Source organism: Chenopodium quinoa, unplaced genomic scaffold (assembly GCF_001683475.1).
Source record: "Chenopodium quinoa cultivar QQ74 unplaced genomic scaffold, ASM168347v1, whole genome shotgun sequence".
NCBI classification, from domain to species: Eukaryota; Viridiplantae; Streptophyta; class Magnoliopsida; order Caryophyllales; family Amaranthaceae; genus Chenopodium; species Chenopodium quinoa.
In genome coordinates this window covers 2,613,009-2,639,083 of record NW_018745281.1, presented here as the reverse complement: position 1 = coordinate 2,639,083, position 26,075 = coordinate 2,613,009, and the positions used below count along the sequence as shown (strand labels likewise).

Here is a 26,075-nt window from a genome sequence, read left to right as displayed (position 1 = left end):
GGTAATTGATTAATGACAGGTTACCAGTGACTAAGTGACCCTAATGATGATGAAAAACCCCATATTAAATAAAATTTAAAAGGGGGTCCATTTCCTCATTAACTTTTCATATAATGCAAAGCACTTCAGGAATATTTATTAGCTTATTATATACAGTAACCTCTAATTATCTTGCAGATTAATGGATTAGGAAATCTTACATTTTTTTGGCTAAATATTCCTTAGAAGTGGTTGAGGGTTTTATGTATACTTTAAAATGCATTGAATTGAGTGCATTTTGCTTTTCTTATGCTTCAATTAGACAATGATTACTGTGCTAATTTGATTAAATATGCATTTGTTAGGGATGAATTTTATCAGAATGATATCATAGATTTTCTCTCAATAAGTATTGTCTGTCTCATTCATCTTGTAACTATGATGTTCAAATAAAAAAGCAAGTATTAATTTAAATCTGGTTGTTTCATTATTGACAATAATTTAGCATGAATTGGGTTATTATTATGAACTTAATCAATAATGACTCAATGAATTCCATGTACATATTTTTTGTCAAGTTGAAGGCAAATCGCTCATTCTAAATAAAAGGTTTATTGAAAACAACTTCTCTTTATAGCACGCAGGAGTAAAGATGCGTATATCTAATCCCTTACCTCGCTAAGGCGGAAACCTTATTGGAGTTGTAAGGGAGATAACTGTTATGGTGATCAACGCTTCCATGAAGAAAAAGCTCCATACGAGAAATGGCGTAGCACTTGTGTTGTAGCCATTAGCCAAAGCAGTAAGAACATAGGAGGTCATATGCCTAACAGGTTACAACATCCTTTATATGATGATGCTTCATTTTTCGCCAAAGCTTATTTTCGATAATCGATCACTCCGTTGAGATTCAGGACTCAAGCTGAAACTCTTCCCTCTATAGCAAAAGGGTAACATCTCTTAGTACCAGTACATTATTAGAAATTATTTCTTCAACTATGGACCCATGGTGGCCAGGAAGAATCACTAAGCAAGTTCGACAAGGTTTCCGGGAGGAATTATAAGCAAAGGGTCCAGACCCTCAGAATTCGGAAATTAATCAGACAACAAGCATGAATCTGGGTATTTAACAGCCTGGACTGTAGACTGTGTGGACCTAGTGGCAGTCATCCTACCCAAAAGTTCATAAAAATGGTAAAAAAAATAAATAAAAATAATTTGAATGAAAAAGAAGAAGAAAAGAGCAGTTTACTCCAAAAGTTCAATAAGGAATAGAATAGACACTTTTATTATCACACAAAACTTCTATTCCGTTATTGGAGTTTCTGAAGTTTAAAGATTCACTAGCTGAGTGGAAGGGGATTTATGAAGATATACCCATGCTAATATGATTAATAAGTAACAATATGATAATAATTAGATACGAACAGCTTAGAGAGGTTGAGGGCGTGTTTGAACGATGTAGACATCATTGCCAATCAAGCATCCTTCGACATCCTGAGGGCACCCGAATTTCCTCTCCAGGAAAAAACCAACAGCACAGAGTCGCTGACCAAGCTGCTTTCTGAAAACAGTATCAACAGTCAGTGGTTTCTTGCTGTAATCTACAGTCAAACGAATAACTTCGCCGTCAGCAGGTCCTGCTCTGCCCACTAGCATCTCTTCACTGAAGTTCGCAAAAGCCAATGTCTTCACAGACCCGTCAAATTTTCCAGAAGATAAACGCCATGGTGTACCTCTGGTGCCTGATGCCAGTGTTTCACCAAGACCAGGAGCAATCTCAGCCTCGACAACATTTCTGTCATTGTCTGTTGGAGAAAGGGTGTGAAGTACAAATGATAAATCTGGAGAAAGCATTTCTTGGACCAAAACTGCCATTTGGGCCTTCTTTTGGGGTACCCCTGCAGCCCTCCGACTAAGAACTGCTCGACGAGTGTATAGTGAAGCCCAAACCCTACTGACAGCACTGCCAAAGACGGTAGGGTTTGATGGACTGACATTTGGAATAGATTCATAGAGCCCAGCCGCTGACATTCCCGCCAAGTCTTCTACATTAGCACTTGACCGTACAATTAAACAAGCAGTGCTCGGAAAGATTTCTGCTATTTTTTGAATGACGTCCTTAGAGGGCTGTATGGAACATATCAGTTCTTGAAGTTTAGAACACAGATTGTCAAGGGCTCCATCTGCAACCTCTGCAGTTTCTATCTGTTCTACATAGGACCTGAATGCTTCCAAAGACTGGTTAGCCTCTAATGCCAATTCCATAGAACCGAATGGGATAACTGCTCCTGTAGGGGCCTTAAATGAGGCTGGAACTCCAAGCTCATTGTAAACTGCCATAAGAGAAGCAAATGCAGATGTTATTATAAGTAAAGGTAAAATTTATTGTTCCAGATGAATGAAAATTATTCTTCAATCCAAAGACAGCACACAAGAGGAAAAGGTAAAAGAAGAAACAAAATGCACCTTTAATAGAGGCTTCCGACAGAGAAGACAAGCGTCCACAAGCACCAGCTTTTGCCCCGCAAGTACGTGGCTCTGCGTCAGCAAGCAGAGTGACAACTTCGGAAGGAATTACCTGAACCAAAAATTTTTTGCACTCGTCAACAAAAAGCAGAATGGCGTCTGGAATCACCTGAACCAAAATTTTCTGCATTTTATCAACTTAGTAACAAACAAAACTGCAATTTCATCACTCAAAGCTTAGGGATGGAGACACAAAGAAAGAAGGTACTAGATTAGACCTCGCTTAGCTGTGGATCTATGCTCAGAGAGGAGGAAGAATCATCAGACTCAACAAGCCCCGCTGTAGATGGTTCATGACTTGGAGGAATGTCTATGATAGGATCATGATTTGTTCCACCAGGAGAACATGGTTGTATATCAACCCCTCCTGAGGACGCTTCCAGCCTGGAATGAATTACAAGGACCCTCAGGAATAAATAGTTTGATAAGTGGAAAGATTCAGATTTTCCAAGAAATACAAGATAAAGAGAACCCAAGATTTTCACAAAGTAACTTAAAATTTGAACAGTGGGGATATCCCAATATTGCATTTACAAAAGGAATAAATAGTTTGATAAGTGGCAAGATTCAGATAAAATTACCTGATATATTGTCCACCAAGCTTCTGGAAATATGAAGCTGAATCATCATCTTCGCAAGTGACAAAGGCAACCTTTTCCTGTACAGGATTATCTATGTTGTTACTCCCAGTTCTCAAGCTTAAACGCGAAATAAAATTTGACCAGAAGTATATTGCAACTCACTTGTCGTGCTCGGACACCAAGATGGGATAGATGGGGAAGCTCTTGCAGGAGTATGACACCAACTATATTAGTTCCTGCAGCTGTCACCTGCCAGATACCTCACATGTTACACATACAATTAAGCCCTTCAATATGTGCTACAAATATTTACAGAGACTTTCATACCTCTTCATCTCCATCAGCTCTGCGAACAACAAGAATAACGGGCCCTGTTACAGATGAAGGTAGTGACCCAGGTATAATACTATCAACCTAAGTTGAACAAAAGCCAACAAAAAAAAGATCCACAATTAGTCAATTAATGAAATAAGATGACAGAAAAAGCTAATTACCAATGCAGCTTATGTTACAAGATCAACAAGCTGAATTCAAACACAATATCAACATTAATTTTATCTGACATCAATCACCAAATCAGGCATGGTTAAGTTGGTTAGCAGTCTTAACTTACAAACAACCAGGTCAACTGTACAGCAAAACAGCAGCTGGCAAAAGACAATCATGCTAATTTGTTTTGACATGGCAGTCGCATTAACTGTATAGAGTTATCTATAAAGGTGAAGCTCTATAGGAAAGGGACAACGGAAGAAAATTATCAAAGAGCCACAGCATATATCAATTTGTCAGAAAGAAGCTCAAAATAAAGGAAAAGAAAAGAATGGTTCAAAATCATATAAATCAATATTGGGTAAGATGCTCCTAATTTTTAGTGACAGAGACTATCAAGTTCAATTAACGCTCTGAACCTCCTTTTCAATTCTTTCTTTTATAAGCCATCATTATTGCACCAAGGCATTGATGGTCCTCTTCTCCGAATGCAAAGTGTGCTTCTAATCTCATTTGATATACTCCCACCTCTCAACTAAGAGGCAAACATAATTAAAATCATTTATTGTAAATGAAATCCAAGTTTCCCGGCCTCCAGAAATCCAACACTCATTATTTTACATTAGCAATCTACTAAATCAAACAACGAATTACAATAGAGGATTGTTGCACAGCACCTGAACAATTGTTCCATAAGCAGTTCCTGGAACAATAACATCCCAACCTTGTGATGCTAGCAAAAGTCTGACACCTTTCAGAAGAATGGTACAGATTTTAGAGACCTGAAAAATCACGCTGGGATAACATTGAACTGAAAGTTAGTAAAATATTTATAACTGAAACTTGCACCTAAGTCAACAAACTAGTACTATCTGCCACGGTTTTATTATTCTAATGCTTGTTATAAGTTCTTACCCTGCACGAATCTCAGCCTCTGTGTAAGTCCTAACACTATTCTCAGCAATTCCTAGAGCTCTTCCTAGCATCTGTCAAACCCAAACATTGTCACATTAGAACTTCAGTATCTTCAAACAAACTACACATAACAATTCATATTGAAGTGTTATTGTCAATATTTTCATGATGGCAGTGATGTTCCAGAATCCAGACTCCAAACGCCTTTATTTCTTAAAAAAAAATCATATATGCTCAAGAGTAACAAATGCATGCATCAATCGACCACTTCAAACTGAACAAAGCAAATAAAGATAATAGGAAAAGGAGGGGCAATAAATTGTAAGATTTGGGACCCAATTGTTAAAGAACAATAAAAACCAAGGCTAGCCATGCCAAAAGGTGCAATAAAATCACTCCACCTGAACTTTTTGCGGGAATATCTCAAGTAGGGAATCAGAGTATTCTTCAGTCAGCCTTCGTGATCTATCAAGAGTAGCTTTAAGCCTTAGAGCCCAAATTCTCTTACTTTCTTCCATTCCTTTAGGATGTTCATAGAAACACGTCATTCCAATATGATATAACCTTGAATCTCATGATTCACTTAACAACAAAAAAAACAAAAAAATAAACTTAGAAGTTAGAACCACACCTTCACTTTCAGGAAGACCTTTATCCTTCCATGCAAAGAGTTCGTTCCCAATTGCAATACATTCCTCTGACTTCCAGCCTGATAGTCCCAGCTGACGAATTCCAATAGCAAGGGCGTCAAGCGGTTCATTCCATGAAGTAACATTTTTTGACTCCACACTTTCAGCAAGCCAGTTTGCACCTCCCAAAGAATCTAGTGCATTGAGAAATCTATAAGAAGAGATGGGAGTCAGTGAGGTAATGTAACAAATTAAGCTACAAATCCAATGTAATAGACTAGCCTAGGGAAAAGGAGCACTTTTGGTATCGCAATTTAGGCTGATAGAATAAGCTTGGGGAAGAAAAAAAGAGTTAGTTAGAGGTGAGGAAGTCAGAATATGATTTAAAAAAAAAAAAAAAAAAAGGGGAGGGGGGAGTTCTTTTGGAAAGAAAACAGGCAGAAAATAGTGAGTGAATTTTATTTTACTTTATTGTAGCTAGTAATTGGGAGTGTCCAGCCACTTGAAGGATTAGGGTTGTAATTCTCTTTAGTAATGATTTAATTACACTTCTGATACAACCAATCATCTAATTTTCCCAAATTCTCTTCTTCTTCCTCAATTCTATACTTCTGAAATTTCCAGAGGCTTTCAGCCTGGCATTCTTCCCCAAGACTCCAACACACTACCTCACAATCACAGACATTTGCCATTGCCAGGATTAGAAAACTGCCCATATATTTCTCATAGATAATGCCATATAATTAATGATTTTTTTGGTAATTTACTGCTCATTTATCAATATCTTTGTTCTTTATCAGAAAAGGAACGTTAAATCATTCAAAATCCAAAAAAAAAAAAAAAGAAAGAAAAGAAAATTTGTAAATAAGGTAGATTATGTCAATGTCACATGCAAATGCATGGTTGTAGTATGCATCAAGCAGAATGTAATTGTATGTTTATCCCTCAATATGCTCTCTTTCCACCTACTTGGTCCAAAAGACAACAGAAAAATTTGAAACTTAAAAATTACACTCATCTGTTGTGCGGGTTTCATCAATCTGTTGAGGGGTGGGGGTGGGGCACAGTGTTTTAGGAGATCATATCTATGGATTGCAATTATAATTAAAATAGTACAAACAAAAACCTCAAACTAGAAAGAGAAACTACCTGCTTAGAAGAACAAAAGAATAATCCTCAAGGCCAATCTCGCAAAGACGCCACTGAAGGGTAATTATTATAAAAAGATGAACCATGAGATCATATCTATGGCTTTAAAAGTGAAGATGAATTTTTTTTACCAAATTATACCTTTTGACGCATTGCAATTGCTGCATCAGATGCATCATTCCGAAGGCCGCTTTGAAGACCCTTCATCAGTAATTCCCTTAGTGAATTTAGAGACTGCATTGGCTTCAAAAGTTTATCTACAGCTTCATTTGACCCGTTTAAATCATCCAAGCACTGAAAAGGGTAAACACAAATTCTTTTATAACAAAATCTAGGGAAATTTGAAATTACTAAAAGCAAGAAACTGAGATGTTTAATTCTTGAACTCGACAATATTATATAGAACATCAGCTTTGAAGACACCTCAAAAAAAAAGAAAAAAAAAAAAATATATCTAAAAGTAGGATGAATACATGCACCTAATTTTATTCTTCCATATATCACTCAACAATTACCTTATAAAAGACGTTTGACGTTATCCATGATTAAATGGTCCTCTACATCAACAGTAATAATCATAGAATCATACTCACATTTGTACGCATGACATAAAATGACAAAATGTCCCATACAATTAGGTGTTTATTATATGCACAAATTGTATGACCTTATAACTTATTCACATATCATTATCATAGTCTCAACAATCAAGAGCTAGAATTATTATCAATATTAAACACCAAGTAACCAGACCACTTATGATCAATAGTTGAGGATGAACCAAAAGGTCATAGAAAAAATAGATATAAAAATACAATCATTCACTCATAGAGCTAATGCCAGTAAAAGCACAAACCATAAGTTGAGGGGACTATTCAGAAAGATGGAAGCACAAGGAAAATTACAATTGCCTGAATTCGAGTAATTAATAACACCCTGGTATCATAGTACATAGATAAAGATTTTTGAAGAAAATCTGTACCTTCTTCTGCTGCAAAAATTCAGTAAGAGCAGACAATCCTTTTTCATCCAAGGAATCCTTGATCGATTCCAGCTGTTCAACAAGGCTGGAAAAACAGGGAAGGCTGTGTTAGGAAACTTTAGAAGTTTGAAGGATGCAAAGTTTTGAACAGTGAATGCACACATCTGAACACAATCAATTTCAAATAGTTATCAGTTCACATATGGTAGTCATATAGCAGGTTCACATTCACAAAAGCATGCATTCCTTAAGGAAATGTAAAGAAGTAGCTAATAAAAGGATCTCTTCTCATCAGAAACAGGATATAATTATAATTATTTTTTGGAATTTATAATTTTATTTGTTGGATGAAGATCAACAAAACAAATAGATAACTCTAATAGTTATTCCTAACTTCAGTCACTAGTGACTAGCTTAATTTCTGTTAACTTCAATACAAGGAAACGTAGGAAAGGATACAGCAGGAATACAAATCTCTCCTGCCAAATGGGCTCAACAAACCAAAGTTACCACTGCATTTTGGACGGTTATTTGTGTGTGTGAGGTTTTTTTTTAATGGATTCATGGTCATGTGAAGTGATGACAGACCCCTCTTGATATTTGGGGTGTCCCCCCCAAACATAATGAAATCAGCACAGTGACAGAGCTAGATGGTTGAGTAAGTAAATGCATGCAAATACAAAATCATGATGCCAGATTAGACATTAATAATTATGGAATACAAAAAAAGGTAGGGTCTAACACCTTCCAGCATTGAAAAAATCCTTCAATTCATGAAGAAAAATTTTAAATTGCTCCACAAATGCATCATTATACTCCCCAGGGTTTCTGGTAATTCTTGCCATCATAGCTTCTGTAGCAACCAAATCCTCAGGGCCAGCACATCTGTGGAGCTTGTTTTGTATAGTATGCTTGATTTCTTGCTGATAATAAAATAAAAAGATGATAATTAGATAGGGATCCCATGAAGAACTGCAAGCAAGATCATTATCTTATAGAACAAAGTAGAACCTTAAGATCATGAGGGATATCATTACGATGAGCAATATCTCTAATTCGAGTCAGAGGAACAGATGCAGTGAATTCAGCTTTAAAAGAAGGCAGGGAGGGGTGAATCTTGCGAATAACAAGCATCTCCTGCAAAATATCACAAGGCAATGAAATATACATCAGTGACACATTTAGAAAGGCTAAAGAACACTTGTCATCAAGGCCCTGCAAAGATACAACAACCCATGTATTAATTTTATTTCGTAACGCTTTCCAACAACTCAGTTACTTTCATCAGTCGGGGATCCAGGTATAAAGCCCTTGTAGCTTTCTTGGAAAAAAAATCTATGTTCAAAGGCCTTTCTGTGTAACAGTAAACCACATGTTAAAGATGCAGAGATCAGATGAGTATCTTCTCACTTTTTTTTCCCCCCTTTTTCAGTTGGTGAGAGCCACGATGAACTGAAGCATTGCTTCTATAGCAGAAATCTGTGAATATATTCCTGACACTCTTAAGGAAAAATACACGTTAACTCCACTCAAACCAAGTCCTAACGATTTTAGCTCATTAATGCTCAAAAGGAAAGATCCAGGTGACATGGGTACCATAGTCTGAGTCTTATGAAGAAACACACTCACATAGTTGATGTGAGACGGGTATAGCATCTCAGACTCCCAGAATCTCCCTTTTATGATAAATGAATCAGGTTGGACTCCTAGGTAACTTAGTTCTCCAGAATCAAGGCTCCACAAATTAAGATTGGGCATCAAGCCACTACCACTTAATTCCCCACAAAACCAAAGTCTAATAGTGTCTTGCAGCATTGCGGTAATTTGCGATTCTCATCAGCTCACCTAACACATAGGGAACAAGCTAAACAGATAACAATGCTAGAGGAGCTAAAAATGAAAAATGAATGAAAAAAGTATCGGATTGTGCTTTTTACCCTTACTTTCAAAATGTTTGACCAGAAATTCTAAGGTGTACATAATGAGTTTTCATAGGCCCCATGTATCGGGCCTGAGGGAAAAAAGAATATAACGTTACTTAAGAGAAATAAAGTGAAAGTGGATAGAGCTTAAAAGAATGGATGAAAATAACGTTACTTAAGAGGAATAAAGTGAAAGTGGATAGAGTTTAGATAACAACGGAAGCAATATTACCTAGTGCGCACTAAATAACGCCCAAAAATAAATAAATGAAAATAAAAGAATAAAATTTTCTTTTAGGAAAGAAATGGCTCTAAACGATTGAAAGTTTGAAACCTATAATTTTGTTAGAAAAAAATATTCTATTGAGACTTGACAGAAGCAAACTTGCTACATCCACAATCAATGTGGTCAATTTGCAAATGTGCTGCATTTGGATTTCTGAGCAAGGTAGGTACATATTAGTTGGAAGCATATTATTGAAGCTATCTGTTGATGCTTGAAGATATGATAAATATCACAGGTAAGAAGATTAAATAATAGGATGAAATAAAGGTGATTGAAAAGGAAGGCTTTCAACACTTGAGCATAAGAAAGCATTACTACCTCAGGCGAGGTATCTTTCCTGCAGTAAATTCTTTCCAGCTCACGAAAAATGAGCCTTGAAATCTCGGCATGCCTATTAGGTCGATGATGACCTCCATCTTCAAAGCAAGGGATTTGTCCAATGTTTATCCACTGCATGAGACAGATTAAATTTGATTTTAAGTTCTATAAGGTGGATTGAACAATATGATACTAGCCAAAGCAACGATGTGACAGACCTTAAGATAGATAGCAGAAAGTGTAAGAGCCTCCAAGCGATCATTGCTATCCAAATTTTTAGCTATGAGCTCACGAACTACTTCAAGCTTGCATACACAAAAAAAAGCAATATTAGTAAATTTCATTGGTGCAAACCAAAGTAGTTGCATCAGTTTCCTACATTAATATTGCTCTGATGTGATAGGTTGGGTTTCTGGAGATTTATTACATTTAAGATCGCTCACAAAAGGAATAGTACATAAGATTTTTATAGTTCATATGAGCAAGACAAAATCCATTAGGTAGCCAAGACAAAAACTTATCCTGCAGATAGCAGACTGGCAACACAGTACTATGCAGCTGTAAGCCTATGCCATCAATTCCTTCAGGCACACTCAATTACCAGGCACTCAAGTTTTCACAGGTTCCAATCCTGCTGGGAAGACAGATCAAGGACCATTTATGTGAAAGGGAGGAATAGGAGTAGCCCTATACTTCACTACATAACCTATGATGATGAGCCTCCAATATATCTAAAGGCAATAATTCCTCCTTTACAAAATAGAGGCCTTTTTAGGTTGTAGCTCATAGATATAGAAAATGACAAGGTCAATTGAATAAAATCTGCTTCTTTAAAAAATGGAAAAAAGTGTTGAAAAAGGGTAATTTTGAAAGATTATTGAATACTGGCATTGCTTTTCCAAAACTAGTACTATGAGACCAAAGAATATTGCTGTAAGCCTGATATTACGAGAGGAATAGATTTAAAAAATCTACACCTAAACACAATATATGTTGTTCGCATTTTGTTTAACATATCTACATTCATATGTTTTTTCATAGGCCGGCCATGTTAATCATATAGCGTAATTTATGCATCAAGAGCCTTGGTGAATTAGGACTTTGTACTACACACAGCACAAGCATCGCACTTGTCACTTGGACACTTTGATAGTTTGATGTTACCAGATGCATCTCAATATGATATTGTACACTACAGGGTAAGTTTATGATGAAATCAAAGTTTTTCAAGTGACTACCAGATTATATAGAATAGAAAATGGAAGCATTAATTTATAGTACCTTCCGCCACCAATTTCTCGCATTCTGGTCGTCTTGAACCAATTTTAGAGCTAAACCTTCAAGACCAGAAGTGTCCCACTTCCGGTCTTTCTCATTGTTGTGATGCTCATTGGACCGCATGAACGTGGCAGCCTTCCCCTGCCACTTCCCCACAAAAGGACTTGTCTGAACTTCTGAATCTGTAGCAGCAATGTCACTAACAACAGATCCGTTATCAACTAAATCCTCAGGCACGTCCTGGCTGTCCCCAGATTCAGCAGGTAAGAGCTCCAGAGTCTCTGAATTCATGTTCCAGTGACAAATTAATGTGAAATTCCCTTTCTCGGGAATCTGAAGTATACGATTATCCCCAGACTCCCAGGTTAAACTTTTATCCTTCCCCATTATAACAAATTTGAACTCCACAGAGTCCCCTCCTCTCATTTCAAAGTCTGAAACCCATCCATTCTCCGTCCAACCCATTGTTACTGGTTTCTTCCATGACCCCAGTTCTTTTGCTGATCCCAACATCACAACACTCTCTCCAAATTGTACTTGATGCTCCAGCAGGATCCTTAACAGTACCTTTCCATGTCTTGACTTTGTTTTGCTTTTCATCTCTTCCTCCTCTCTACCACCACAGACAATTTACATTCAATTTAACATTACATTTTTTATTTTAAAAAAAATACACTAATTAGGGGAGAGAAATGATGATAAGTAAAGCATACTACCCACTCTGACATCAAATTACAATTTTAGTTTAGTCCTTGAGATTAGAATTTCAAAGCACAAAAACTGTCAACCAATTAATACTACAGTGGAAAAATGCTTTAACTCGATCTAGTTCAGCTTCTATTTTAGATAAGGGCAGCCTGAACTCTAATCCTTTCTCAATCTTTTCATCATATGCAGGATAGCCACCAGAATATATATGATATTTTAAATGTACCTTTATCACCCCATGGTCTACAAGGTTCATGCTCATATTGAATCAATCGAGACTATTTTACATTCATGAACCATGATACTTCAAAATGCACATTTCCAAAGGCTAAGATTCACAATACTAAAACAACTCAGTAACTCAACAGTTAACACTATAGACATACAAGATAATATCAGAACACCCTAGTCTCACATTGAAGTGATTCCAATAAATATACACTTTTATCTCCTCAAGGAACAAATGCATCACTCCAATAAATGATTAGGTATGAATGCCAATGTACAGGCTTTCAAGGGATCAGGATTAATGAACAACTCCGGTATATGTGTATATGGAATCATGAGATTAGCATGGAGTACAGTCTTTGGACAAAGTATCTCCAATTTTATAAATTATGCAAAGCAAAATGACTAAAGTCCTTTTAATAAGCAAAAGTCTACAGTTTAGAGTCTTAAGACAGAAAAAAAACGTCTACTCGTAAAATGCAAAAACAATTTTTTTTTTTTTTCAAGCAACAAAACCAAAATTAACAACATAAGACAACTTTTCATCAAAAGATTAGCATATATTAAGCTTTATTCAAAACCCCAAATCGACATCATTGCAATTCCAACTTTTAATTCTTTTCACCACTCAATACTCAATAGCTTACTCATTCCATTTCTAGAAAATTAATTATATATAATACCATAAAAAAAAAAAAAATTAAAAAAAAAAAAAAAAAAAAAAAAGAAAAGAAAAAAAAGGTACAATTTATAATTCCAAGTTGGCAAAATTCCATCAATTTTTTACTATTTTATTTAATTTAATAATAAAGTATTCATATAAATTCTACTCAACAATGTCAATGCTTTGTCCCAAAAAGACGGTCGGCTAGGTGAACCAAAAATTTATCTTTCGTGCTCTTCCACGAAAATTTAACATTATCAGATTAATCACCTTAACATAATAATATCAAATGGATGAAAAAAACAATACAACAACAATCATTATCTAATTTATCAACCTTCGTCAATCAAATTTTCCAGAAAACACGATAAATTAAACGAATTCCAAGCAATTACACTAAAAATCGAGCTAAAAAAATCATACCGAGTTTGAACAGAGGAAACTCCGCAACAAATTCGAGAACGAGAAATTGACGAAGAAGGAAACTTGAAGTGTAATGGCCTCAAAAACCTGAAATTAGGGTTATTGAAAGTAGCAAATTGGCGTTGAATTTGCTGATTAATTTGGAAACAATTACTATGACGAAGACATTTTGTCACTCCAACAACCTCCATTACCGAGCCACTGAGCGAGTGAGTGAGTAAGTGAGTGAGCGAGTGAGTGAGAAGAAGAAATGAGAAAGTTTAAATGATTGAATTATTATCAAGGAAATGATGATGAAGAAGACGACGACGTAAGGTAGACGGAGTAGAGCAAATCTCAAGATCATATAATACTTGTATGATTTATCCCCGATTCTCCGTTTTATTTTAGTTGACACGTATACACATGCTAATGCGGAAGTTGAAAAATTATAATTTGCATTTCTAATTTTGAAAAGTTAATATTTTGAAGATGGATCTGGTTAATAAGTGTCGGGTGTTAAATAATCAATTTCTATATTACTTAATATAATATTAAATTTAGAATGCATATCAAAATTACATGTTGTTCGATTTAATTAAGATTACTATTTTACTTTAATATTTCCGCTTTTAGTTCTCTAATCTAACATTCTAGAGCACTTATTAGCTTTACGAGATGTGATTATGTATTATGTTTTATCATTAATATAAATAACAAATGGAGTAAGTGAATACGGTTATGCGGCTAAAAATGAAAACCCCTCAACTTAAAAAAAAACCAAGAAATATTTAAAATATTTATATTTTAATTTTGTAGGAAATATATATAGATAAAATATAATTGTGTGTTTGATAAAAATGCACAAGTTTCAAATAATTATTCATTCATTCACATTTTAAGGGTATAGTTCATTTTTAGGGACCATGTCATACATTTTTATACGTCTTCTTCCTAAAAAAAAATATCTAGTAGTGCAATTTCTAGACTATAAAATGACTTTAAATTAATTATTGTAAAAAAGATCTATATTTATGTCGATCTTCTTCCCAAGAAGGAAATATGAATGACTCACTACTCACTCAAACGTGATCTCCTACAAAGCATGTAGGACCAAATTGTTTGGAACCCTCCTATGAATTTATAACCCTTGATGTCGGCCAAATTTATTTTGGCTACTAGTGCGTATAGAGCCTCATCGGTAAAACATATTTATGAGAGTAATTGTTAGATGTTGTATTAATTGTTTAATTGCGAGATTAAATGTTAATGAATTATTACTAGCTGTGAAAATAGATAAGTAATTATTAGTATTTGGTACTAATATTTTGAGTATCTTTTACGGAATAGTGTTTAACTAAAAGATACTTAAAAATTAATACGGAGTATTAAACACAATTTATTTATTTATTTATTTCAAAATGTCTCATTATTTTCCCATAGAATTCTAAAATGCCTGTTAATTTAAATTTATGAAAAGAATGTCCATCATTTTATGCATTATTTACCAAATAAACTTTATTTTTATACAAACATTCATGATATAATGTTTGAACTTATCTTGTATGGACGTATTTATTTTACAGGATACTCGTAAAAGAAATTGAAGCATAATTCAATTCTTAATGCTATTAGGATTCATCTAAGGTCTAAAATATGAAACTCATATGATCATAATCAAGGGAAAAGAGAAGCACCTAATATGTAGCATTGGTTGATTACTAGCCTTGTTTGATTTAACTTTTTTTTAAAAAAAACTTATTATAAAAAAAAAAACATGCTCGTAATTATGAAAAGTTCAAAGGAATTTTTTTCCATATAATTCCTTACAATAATAAGATCAAATAATTCAAGACAAAATAGTTTTATTATTACTGTACGGGATAGTGCCGACACTGTTATGGTTTGTCCACTAAAGAACGTTACGCTGTTAGTTATCCATTATTACTCATATCGGCTTACTCTCCATAACGGCTTAGATCATGGCCACATGCATGGAGAGCTGCTTCCGACCATGTAAGCACCTGTTGCCTATGAAATCAACTTGCCACCTATGTCGATAGGTGGCACCATCTTGGTTGTGTTCCTATAAATACCCAAGCATAATTCATTATTAAGGTACAATGTCTCTCTCTCTCTCTTCTTATTCTTCTCATCAAATTGTTGACTTTAGCATCAGAGTGGTTATTCCTGGATAATCTTCCGGGTTAGCTAATTTGCGTTGACTGTGCAGGTGCTTAATTGGCCGATAAACCTTTATGGATCCTGAGACTCAACTTACCGGAGCACACCTGAAACAATTACTTAGCAAAAAATTAATCAAGCTCGAATTGGTATATTAAAATGAAGTAAGATGAATCAAACATAGCCTTAATCTTTTACAGGTACCATTTTTTATGTCGAAAAAGGTGATCATGATTCATGAGTCGAGTTTAGCAGTGATATTAATGAGCCAAGAGGAGATGACGGCCATAATTTTCGGTTGAAATATTTTGCTAAGATTTATGTTGGGCCATTTTGGGCTTTTCAGATGTAAATCTTTAGCGTAGCCTAGAAACAAATCCATGCATCGAGCCCAAAAAAAGGCCCAGTAAGTAATACAAGTAGTTGCTTTCTTTTTCTTTTTTTTTTTTTTTTTTTTTTTTTTGAGTGCTACAAGTATTTGCTTTTCATTGTCCACGAATATATAATTGCTTACTTATTAACTCGGATTCTCAGTGAAATTCTATTTTCTCTAAATTATTTTCTGATAATAATTCCTCTATTTTATAAATACTACGTTTGTATTGCTGTTTGCTACATGATTACATAAATAGTCTCATGCTTCGGTGCTTCCTAACTCAAAACTTTACCATTTAACATCTTTAGATATTTATAAATAAAAATAAAATATAACGAGGTTAAACTTGAATTATTTTTCCAAACGTATAAATTATAATAAATGATCAATAATGTGTGAAAATAAGGGTGTAGTTTATTAATTAAAACTTTAAAAGTGATCACTACTTCGTAGATCCAACAAGTATATATGCTCATAAAATTTAGCTTTGTGATGTTATTTTACGACAAAAACAAAAAGATCTATAAAGATCAATTGAAAGAAAGACTATACATGTATGGAAATGTTTCCATATTTTTTAGGAAAATAAACATGTAAAAGGATACTTGATCCTCCAAGAAAAATAAGGATAACAATACAAATTAAATATGAAGTATCCATTAACATGTATATACTAAAAGCAAATCCTTCTATGACACTTTAAAAAGGTTTCCTGCTTTTATCGCTTTTTTTTTTTTTTTTGGCAAAATCTTTAAGTAAACTATTATACCTTATGTATTTTCTTTCCAATTTGACAATCATATTCCATATATACTCAAATGAAATATATTATTGAATATCTTTTATATACTTTATATTTTGTAATATAATTGTCAAAAATATTTAACAACCGTGCATTGCACGGAATTTATTTTAACCTAGTTAATGTATTATTTAAGAAGAACGAGTAATCTAGGTCTGAAGTGGAGGGCAATGGAAGCCAATAGGGAGCTCGCTACCACAGTAGTTGACAAGAGCATTAAGAGCAACATCGAGGTCAAGGTTAGTAAGACCTAAGACGTTGGCATGAACTGCGGTGCAAAGGCAAGTAGCAGCATTAAGGTTAATTAGGTTACCCACAATGCTACAACATGAATCCCTCTTAGAAGATCCAATGCGAAGGTGAACGACATCTAGTACATCCGCGCACACATTCAACTTAAGGGAATCCGAGGGGCAGGCATTAAGAGATTGAGTCGTATCTATAGCAAAAGTAAAATTAAACAAAACAAGGTTCAATACAAGAAAGAGAGCGATTGAGGTTGTGCTTCTAGGGGCCATTTTGCAATAATTTAACTTGGACGAATAAAGCTTGCTTCTTTGATGCTAATCAATAAAATAAGCCTAATTAACACAAACATTTTAATTGTTTTGATGCTGAAAAACTTGGAAAAAAATGGAGTTACTTATAGATTTCAAAGTAATAGATGATGTATTGTTGCATGATTCAAGGGATTGAGTTGGTTAGATGAGTATGAATTATGAAAGGGTTAGATAATGTTGATCATATTTTAGCTTAGGTTGGCTGGCAAATAGTTGTAACGTTGAAGTAGTGAATCGATATCAAAATTCTAAATAGTTCATCATAGTATACATATAATGCTAAATTTAGCATGTAATATTGCAGGAGGCTATGTGATATTTTGCTAAAATTAAATAAGATCATACACAAAACACAAAACACAAAACACAAAACGACGACATTGTGTTACACACATTATAGTACCATATACTACTCACTTCGATCCTTTTGTTTCCATTTATATAGGTATAGTAAGACAAAAAAAGTTAAAAGTTAAAAAAAAAAAAAAAAAAAAAAAAAAAAAAAACCAAAAAAGTCGAAGGCGGCCAAGAGTAAAATTGGTTAAGAAAGAAATTAATGTCTTTCAAGCATTAACAATTGTTTCTCTGTAGTAAGAGTGTAAGACTAGTAAAATTTCGGAATTATAGCCATATACAAGGAAATTTTTACTTCACTTACAATTGTACAAAATAAAATTCATGTTGTTGATAATCAAATAATCCTTGTAAAACGCAGGATTACATTTGATGAATATGTGCATAGTGTTTGATTTTCTATAATATAATATCATCATATATGGTCATCAAATTATATATATATATATATAATAATAATAATAATAATAATAATAATAATAATTATTATTATTATTATTATTAGTATTTTTATATTTTTTTAAATGTTAGATATAAAAAGAGAGAAGAAATACTATCTATTATTCTTTTTTCACGTTTGTTATCACTTTTTGTTTTTGTAAATTGCACTATATTCACTTGGTGTACCAATGGTTGTGAATTATATATATATATATATATACATATATATATATATATATTGTTTATCAAAGTTTTATCTCGACATATGTGTTAAATTTCAAAGGGACGCTAAGATAATAGAGGGGGTATAATTTTGTGAAAAATAAAGTGCGTCGGTAAAAATATAGAATAAATAAAAAGTTAAAAGTAATTTTTTTTTAACACGTAAAATCAACAGATTATATATTTTTATTATTAGCCTAATTAGACTATTTGTAATAATATATGGCTGGTAAATGGGCTATGGAGGCTTTGTAAAACTCGTAAAGTTTTAAGACCTTGCTAATATTGATTTGAATTCACTTCAAGATTCTCTTGTATTATACAATTTTTGTTGTGTCCTAATTTTAGTAGGTTTTGACTTCTTTGATTTCATTAACAAAATCACAAACATACACAAATATTACAACCGAATTTGAAGGATACCTTAATAAAAAACTTTAATGGTAAATCAATAGTAGACTAAAAAAAATTCAATGATACATGACCATATTTATAATTAAAATTACGTTGTTATTCGTATAGGAGTAAAATTCTATTGTTAATTGAATATTCATATTAATTATAATATGTGGTGTATTGCTATAGGTAAAATTCTATTGTCAATAAAAAGATAAAATTAATAATTTATAATTCCTTTGAATTTTTTTTATCTTTTTATTGACAATATAATTTTACTTATAACAATGCACCATACATTATAATTAATATAAATATCCAATTAACAATAATAGTAATCAAACTAAATTTAAGTACAAAAAATTCATTGAAACGTATGGTATTTAGTTATTTACTATTTAAAGCAGCAGATATATAGATGCTGATGTGCAGTTCTACAAATAGATACGACAAAAAATTCAATACATTACGCTTTATGCATCAATTATGAAACTCGAGGACTATATGTAGAAAAAACTATAAACCAAAACATAAAAAAAAATATTTAAAAATCACCAAATAAGCATTGTCTTGTGATAATTACCACCCTACCTTTTTCTCTTTTTATCTTATCCAAGTAAAGTGTACATGTGTCTTGAGATATAAAACTCGCTCTATATAATCCTAAATATAATGTCACACAATATTAATTTAATTTATCTATCGTCTTGTTATTCTCCATGTTATCTTTAAAATGGAAATCTTGATCATTTTTTGAAAAATTAAGATAATATTTCCTTAGTATTTTGTATGTATGTACCTACTTGCATTAAATGTCTCGGCTAATAAGATCAAATTAAACTTTGATATCAATTCACACAAATTAATGGGAAAAACCGTATTCACACATATATAAAATTAAAGTAGTTGATGATTTTAAATATGTGCATCGAAAAATATAAAAAAAAAATATATATAGATACATAATAATAAATTAATAATTAATCAACATCCTTCGTTCTCCAAATGGACTTAATAATTAATTAAGTGAAGTTAGACCATAGCATAATTACTTTATTTAGATTAATTGCAGCTACTGTAGTACAGTATATCAGTAAAATTGTCATAAAATTATTGTTCTCACTGTTACAAACACGTGAAACACTGAAACGTGAATGTACAATTTGTGACAGGTAAATAAGTGGTTTCTAAATAATGCATGTGAATGCAAAATAAATTATTGTCCTTAGTCTCTGAAAAGGCATGCATAATTGCATATACTTTTAGGTGGTGCATTCATACGTAAAACTATGTGGATATGGCTATAAAAAGGGACGCACACTTCTTTTTAAATCATCAATTATCTACAAACTAGTAAATTAAATCAAAATAAAGTAGCACAAAAGTGATGAAAATGAAGAATTGAATTGGAAGTTGTAATTTGGTGTTTATCCTTACCATCATCATCGTGATGATGATGGTGGTTACGAATGCAGCTGACCGCGAATTTCATGAAATTCGCGGTCAGCAGCATCCACTCCCAATTTCAAATATTATGCTTCAGGATGTTGTTACATCCCGAGAGGTAGAGGGATTATATTCACACAAGCTTTTGCCCAATATCAAGAAAGAGAACACATCATCATGTAAAATGTATGATCTCTTATTACCAACCATGAAAATGGCTTTTTAGAGACTACTTGTAACCCTAAAAGATGTTACTAGTCTCACAAGTCACAATAATCAAGTTAGATATCAATTAAATAGTTAGTAACCTCCAATATACTAACACCTTAGCTTCATATTGCACCATCAATTAACGGTGACAAAAGTTAACAGCTCATCATAATAACAAAGAAAAATTCCCAAGGAAATATTCAACAAGAATTTTTAAAGCCATTAATCCAGAAATATTTTACATATTGATAAAATAATATTTTAACATAAATGATTCTTATATAAGTATATTATTCTTATATCAACATGGAAAATATATTACACATATACTTTCCAATGTTGATTTTAGCTCATACAATGCAAATGGAAGCATTAACTTTGGTTATGGTACGCCACTATGTCTCAATAATGGGCATGTAAGTCTTTTAATTTGAAGGCTTATAAAAAGAAAATCAGGAGGACCAAAAAACTAATTAAAGGAATCGAATAAGCCAAATTTCTTATTATAGCAGGAAGCAAAAAAATTGATGATGAAGAATTGAAGACTAAGAAATTTGTTGAGGTTCTCCTGCTTCTTAGCGTTACAATTATTATTGTGATGGTGGCGGCCGCCAATGCGGTTACCCTGAATTCCAAAGGAAGATTATTGATGTTGGACTGGGGTGCCAGAGTCGACTACCAAGCGTGCGAAGACGGACCTTGCTAATAAACCCAGGCAACCTAAGAAAGGGGGTCGAGTATAGTTTTAAGGCATATGATGATTCGGTTCCTAATCAGGTTTGGGGTTTCGATTACACTAAAAAGGGAGGATGTGACGCGATTTAAAGCGATTGGCGTAAACACGTGTAAAAGATAATTCATTTTACATTGAATTATCTAATATGAAAAAGATAATAAAAATTATGAATAATTTAACATCTAATTTGTATCAATACACATAATTTATATGTGCCAATATATATATATATATATATATATATATATATATATATATATATATATATATATATATATATATATATATTAACGTAATTTATTAATTTATGAATAATTTTAATATAATTTTTTTTATGTTATTTGAACCTACTTATAAACAATGCTAAATTTGCCATTAGGTATGAGTTTGAATGTAAAAGGTGACTTGGTTGGGTTTGTTGGGAGTGGCTCAGTTCTTTCAAATATAGTGGCTTTGTTATAATTGTAACAGATGATCATATTCTAAAACTTAATTTCAATGTCATAAGCGTATTATCATGGTTCGATTTCTCGATGCTGGGGTGTTAAAGGTTGATTTATTACGAACAAGGGCAAGGCGTACGAAGAAATTGGGAACCAAGTGGATCCCTGGAGTTACGGATCTCACAAGACTTGAGTTTCAAGGCTTGATTGAATAAACATCGAAGCTGTAGTAGGAAATGAGGTTGTTAATGAAGAGATGAAGATGATGGCGAGCAAGGTGGTGAAAAACCTTGGAAGTAAATTTCCCCCCAAACACTGAAATCAGGTGGATTCCAAGTAAAACAAATGGGTTGGCTGATGCATTATCAAGGTTTGCACTGTGGAAACACGTAGATACTGTGTTAGAAAGGGAGGATGTGACGCGATTCAAAGCGATTGGCATAAATACGTGCAGAAGAAGAGATTGAATGCGGGATCGATCCTTTATTTTCGGTGGGATCGGCTTCAATTCAGAGCCATTCTTGTTATATAGGTTTTTTTTATTCCTAATTTTCAAAATTTTATTCCTGATTTAAAAATTTTCGAAACTCTAATTTTAAACCTATCCCTAATTTGTGGCAATTTGGATTAATTTTTGTAATTCTGTATTGTGTTGGGACTTATTTGATTGATGTGCTTAAATGCATAAGTGTGCGGATGATCAGTTTTGTCCAATTTATCAGAGCTTTTTGTTCTAGTGGGAAAAACTTGCTTGTAGAACCGTAGAAGTAATGTAGTGAAACAAGAAATCATTAATTCTACAAATTTAAGAGTCCAAGTTAATGAATTATTCTTCCGAAGAAAGTAAACCAATTTTCATAACAAAGTTCATTTTTCCTATTAGTCTTTTGTAGGATAGAACTCTTAAATTAAGCATTAGTGCTTCATAATTATGATTATATAAACTAAGTTCTTTTCAGTTGCTTGTATAAAAGATATATATGACACTGATATTAAGGATGAAATGAGTGATTCAGGCAAATTTTTTAAAAAAGCTTAGCTTGTAATGTAACAAGTTATGATTTTTTGTAATGAATCCAATCCAAATGATTCCAATCCAAATGATTCCTCAATTTTGGAACCTTAATCGCATACGTTTGACTTGTTTCACTTGCACTAAACACTTAAAAGTCCTCTTAGACAAGTGTAATTTTTCTCTGTTTCAACTTCCAAATTGTGGAGGTGGTTTTCGGGGGTAGGGTAGGGGAGGGGGACGATTTTGGGGGCGGGGTTTTGGTTAACAGTGGCTTTGGGGGTGTTGGTTACGGCAATGGATGTTTGGTTATGGGTTGTTTCGGGGGTGGGGGAAGTGAAGGGGCGGTTTAGGGGTAGGGGTGTTCGCAATGCGGTTTGAATCCCAAACCGCACAAAACCGCAAAATTGCGGTTTGTATTTTTTTCAAACCGCACCGTTTAGCCACAATTTTTTTTTAATTATAAAGACTTTTTTTAAAAAAGACTTTTTATTTTATTTTGTAATTATTAATTTATAATTTAAATATTTAACTCTTTTTTTTTTACTTTTAATTAGCTAATAGTAAAAAAATTACATCATATTCTTAAGCTATTTTATATATATTTTTAATAGAATTAGTTTTAAATTGGTATAACGGTTTGTGGTTTGACGGTCTAAACCGCAAACCGCATTAAAGTGTGATTTGTGGTGCGGTTTGGTCTATAATCTTTTGGAAACCGCACCGAATCGTAAAAGTGCGGTTTGGTCATTTTCGAAAACCGCAGCACAATATTCAAACCCCACCAAACCGCAAAATATTGCGGTTTGGTGCGGTCTAGACCGCACTCTGAACAACCCTATTTAGGGGGTAGGGTCAGGGAAGGGGTTGTTCCCGGTAGTACGATAGGGAAGGGGGGGTGGTATTTTGGGTGGAGCTGGGAAAGGGGAGGCTGGTTGCGATGGGGGCTGGGGGGTTGGTTTCACTTTTTGTTTTTTTAATTTTTTTTTTGACAAGAAGAAAAGGGATTTCATTAATAAATTATAGTCACACGACACTTACATATAATTTCTAAGAAATCAAGAATTCCAACACAAGTACATAGCACCTTAAAACTAAATACATCGTAGATTTGATCAACAATTGCCTTAATAAAAAACTTCATCTGAAGCAATACAATCTGTGAGTTCGCACTGATTCGGCTTGAAATCCACTGATGCATAGTCGTTTGAGTGAAAATACTCATGTGGTCCTCCGGATTCTTGTACAGATGAAACCCTAGATATACAATTCTCGCCATACAAATATAAAAAGAAAATAAATTCAAGAGAAAAATCATCATTTGATCAAGGATGAGATCTATTTATTGAAAGCAATTAAAAAGTATTTTGGGGCTTACCACCAGTAAGAACACTAGTGGAAGCCCCTATAAAGATTCACAACTGAGACTAAGAGGAAAAAAAGATGGTAGAGATGGAGAGAAAATGAAAAAGAGTTTTTAATTTTTTAATTTTTTTTTGAACCAGTAAAACATGTGGCTAATTTTTTTTTCCTTTTTAAATTTTTTAATAATTATTATATAATTCGTACTCCATATACGGGCAAAATTGAAATTGGATCATTGGGGCAACCTTTGAATTCGTAAGTGTGCAACTTGATTAAGTTAACTTTCAAGTTGGTTTAATTTGACAAAGATTAAAACCGATTATCTTTGTTAATGATGGGTAAGAAAAAAAGGTTAAGAGATATACTATATATAGACTAATAGGTAAATTGAACATACCTCAAGGCAAATATAAACCTATAGAAAATTATTAACATACAAATACATTAATAAAAAGATATAGGGAGAGAGGATGGTGAGGGAAACTGAGATAATGCAGGTGCTTCGCATGAAGGAAGGGACTGATGAAAACAGTTATTCAGATATCACGTTTACGGCGGTAATTTCTTTGACAATCTTGATTGGAATAATGTTACTTTACTTTTATTACTTAATATTCCTTTATTCATTCGATTATTATCTGTTACAGTTTGGGCAAGCTAAGTAAAATGAGAAATTTTTGTTTTTTAAATGGCCGGTTGTCATTGAATTTTATGTATTAAGAGCATTATAATATCAAACTCAATCTAAAGCTAAAACTGATAATAGTTGATTTCAAATTTTTAAATTCTATCAAAGCCCTTGGACTTGAAATGCGGCTGAAATATGGGTTTTCGGCCTCTTCACAGACCATATCCAACACTAATTATTCTTTTTAAAAGGACGGGTGAATAAAATTTGAACCCTATTACCTTACTGTGACGTTGACTTAACTTTTATATATGCATAGATTGTAACACTATGAATAAGAAATTGGCATTATAGCCACCGATATGATTTTGGCTACTGCCCGCGTTATACTCGCACAATTAAATCATTAGCATATAATATTTCTACTTCATATGATAATATAAGTACATTTTATTTAATCAAGTATCACTAATTAGTGACTGTATATTAGATTATTTTATTTTATATTTTTGCAGAGGGAGATACTATCAATGTCAAAATCCTTAAGAGAAAGAGTCATAAGGGATTAAGGGAGTTCTATCGCATGGAACATCCAACAACCTTATGCATAGCAGACTTGGGATGTTCTTCTTCCGAGCAAAACTGCTTGAGCGGCTTAGCTTATGGGCTCATAGAAACCATTGATAAAGCTCGTCGAGGACTCGGACATGGCGGCCCTCAAGAGTACCATATTTGCTTGAATGATCTTCCAGGGAATGATTTTAACACTGTGTTTACGTCGGTAACAAGTTTTAAGGATAGGCTTAAGCAACAATTGGGAGATAATGCACTCTTCAACTATGCTTCACTGGTTATCTCAGGTGATTTATCCTTTTTAAAATAGTTTATCACAATTTTTTTTGGGGGTTGACATTTAAAAAAGAAATTTTGACTTATAACACCATAAAATAGTAAAAAAAAAATGGATTATAACACCACAAAATCTAAAATTGTAATTAATATAACACCATAAAAAAAACCCAAAATTTGGCTTTCACCATCACTTAACGGATTTGTGGATGAAATTCGTTAGTGGAACCCACTATGGGACACATGTCATTAAGACATTGATTTTAAAAAAAAAGTAAAAAAAAAAAAGGAAAACCCTAAAGTTCTAACCCAGCCACCAACCCCACCAGCGACAACACTAACCCACAACGGTGACAACGTAACCCTCGTCGTCGACACCCCCTAGCCCCATCCTTAACCGCCGAATTAGCCCAGTCGACCACCAGCAACGTGCTACCCTAAGCGTAGGTATTGCCGGAAAGCAAGGTTGTGTGGGCGCTGTCTGGGTGTTGGCTTCGGTGATCAAGCACGGTAGAGAGGGGGTTGGAGGCGGAGATGCGGGTTGAGTCGTCGTAGGGCCAAGATAAAGACAAGGCCAAACAAACATACAAACACACAATCAGCACTATTGAGTACATAAGCGTAATAAAACACACTAACATGCTTTCATCCTATTATCACACATTTTACCTTGTGCACCTGTAAACAAGCATACAAGACACTTATTAGACAAATACAAATGTCCATTTAATTTTATTACGCATCGAACGGGTTTCCAACCAAATCCCTACCCCAAATAAATTGAGGTAAACTACACTGGGAGCTAATCGGGTAGGCAAATGTCACGTGAAGTGACTGAACGTCATGCGCATAATAAAAATAATAAAAAGAAAATACAGCGTCCTGTACTCCCGATAGAAGTTATGGTCAAATATAAAGTCGCATAACTCCCCCCATATGTTCATACCAAGGTATATACGTTTCAAGAATTTTGGTGCATAATCTCTTTCACT

At 33.6% G+C, this 26,075-nt stretch overlaps 1 protein-coding gene across 2 annotated transcripts; it reads right to left on the bottom strand.

Moving 5' to 3' along the window:
- Positions 1–1,214: 1,214 nt before the first annotated feature.
- On the bottom strand, positions 1,215–13,470 carry LOC110711764 (phosphoglucan, water dikinase, chloroplastic-like). 2 transcript variants are annotated; one of them, XM_021890183.1, is made up of 19 exons: positions 13,081–13,470; positions 11,061–11,670; positions 9,998–10,084; positions 9,780–9,911; positions 8,265–8,390; positions 7,998–8,176; positions 7,254–7,338; positions 6,413–6,565; positions 6,272–6,324; positions 5,125–5,333; positions 4,895–5,013; positions 4,494–4,564; positions 4,256–4,373; positions 3,417–3,503; positions 3,252–3,338; positions 3,090–3,166; positions 2,727–2,892; positions 2,449–2,617; positions 1,215–2,315 (listed from the first exon to the last, which is right to left on the bottom strand). In XM_021890183.1, exons 1-19 carry the CDS (start codon positions 13,269–13,271, stop codon positions 1,411–1,413), a joined length of 3,624 nt encoding a protein of 1,207 aa, XP_021745875.1. In that variant the 5' UTR covers positions 13,272–13,470; the 3' UTR covers positions 1,215–1,410. The 2 variants fall into 2 exon arrangements, with proteins under 2 accessions (XP_021745875.1, XP_021745876.1); XM_021890184.1 differs by having other exon boundaries at positions 2,449–2,560; positions 13,081–13,469.
- Positions 13,471–26,075: the final 12,605 nt, after the last annotated feature.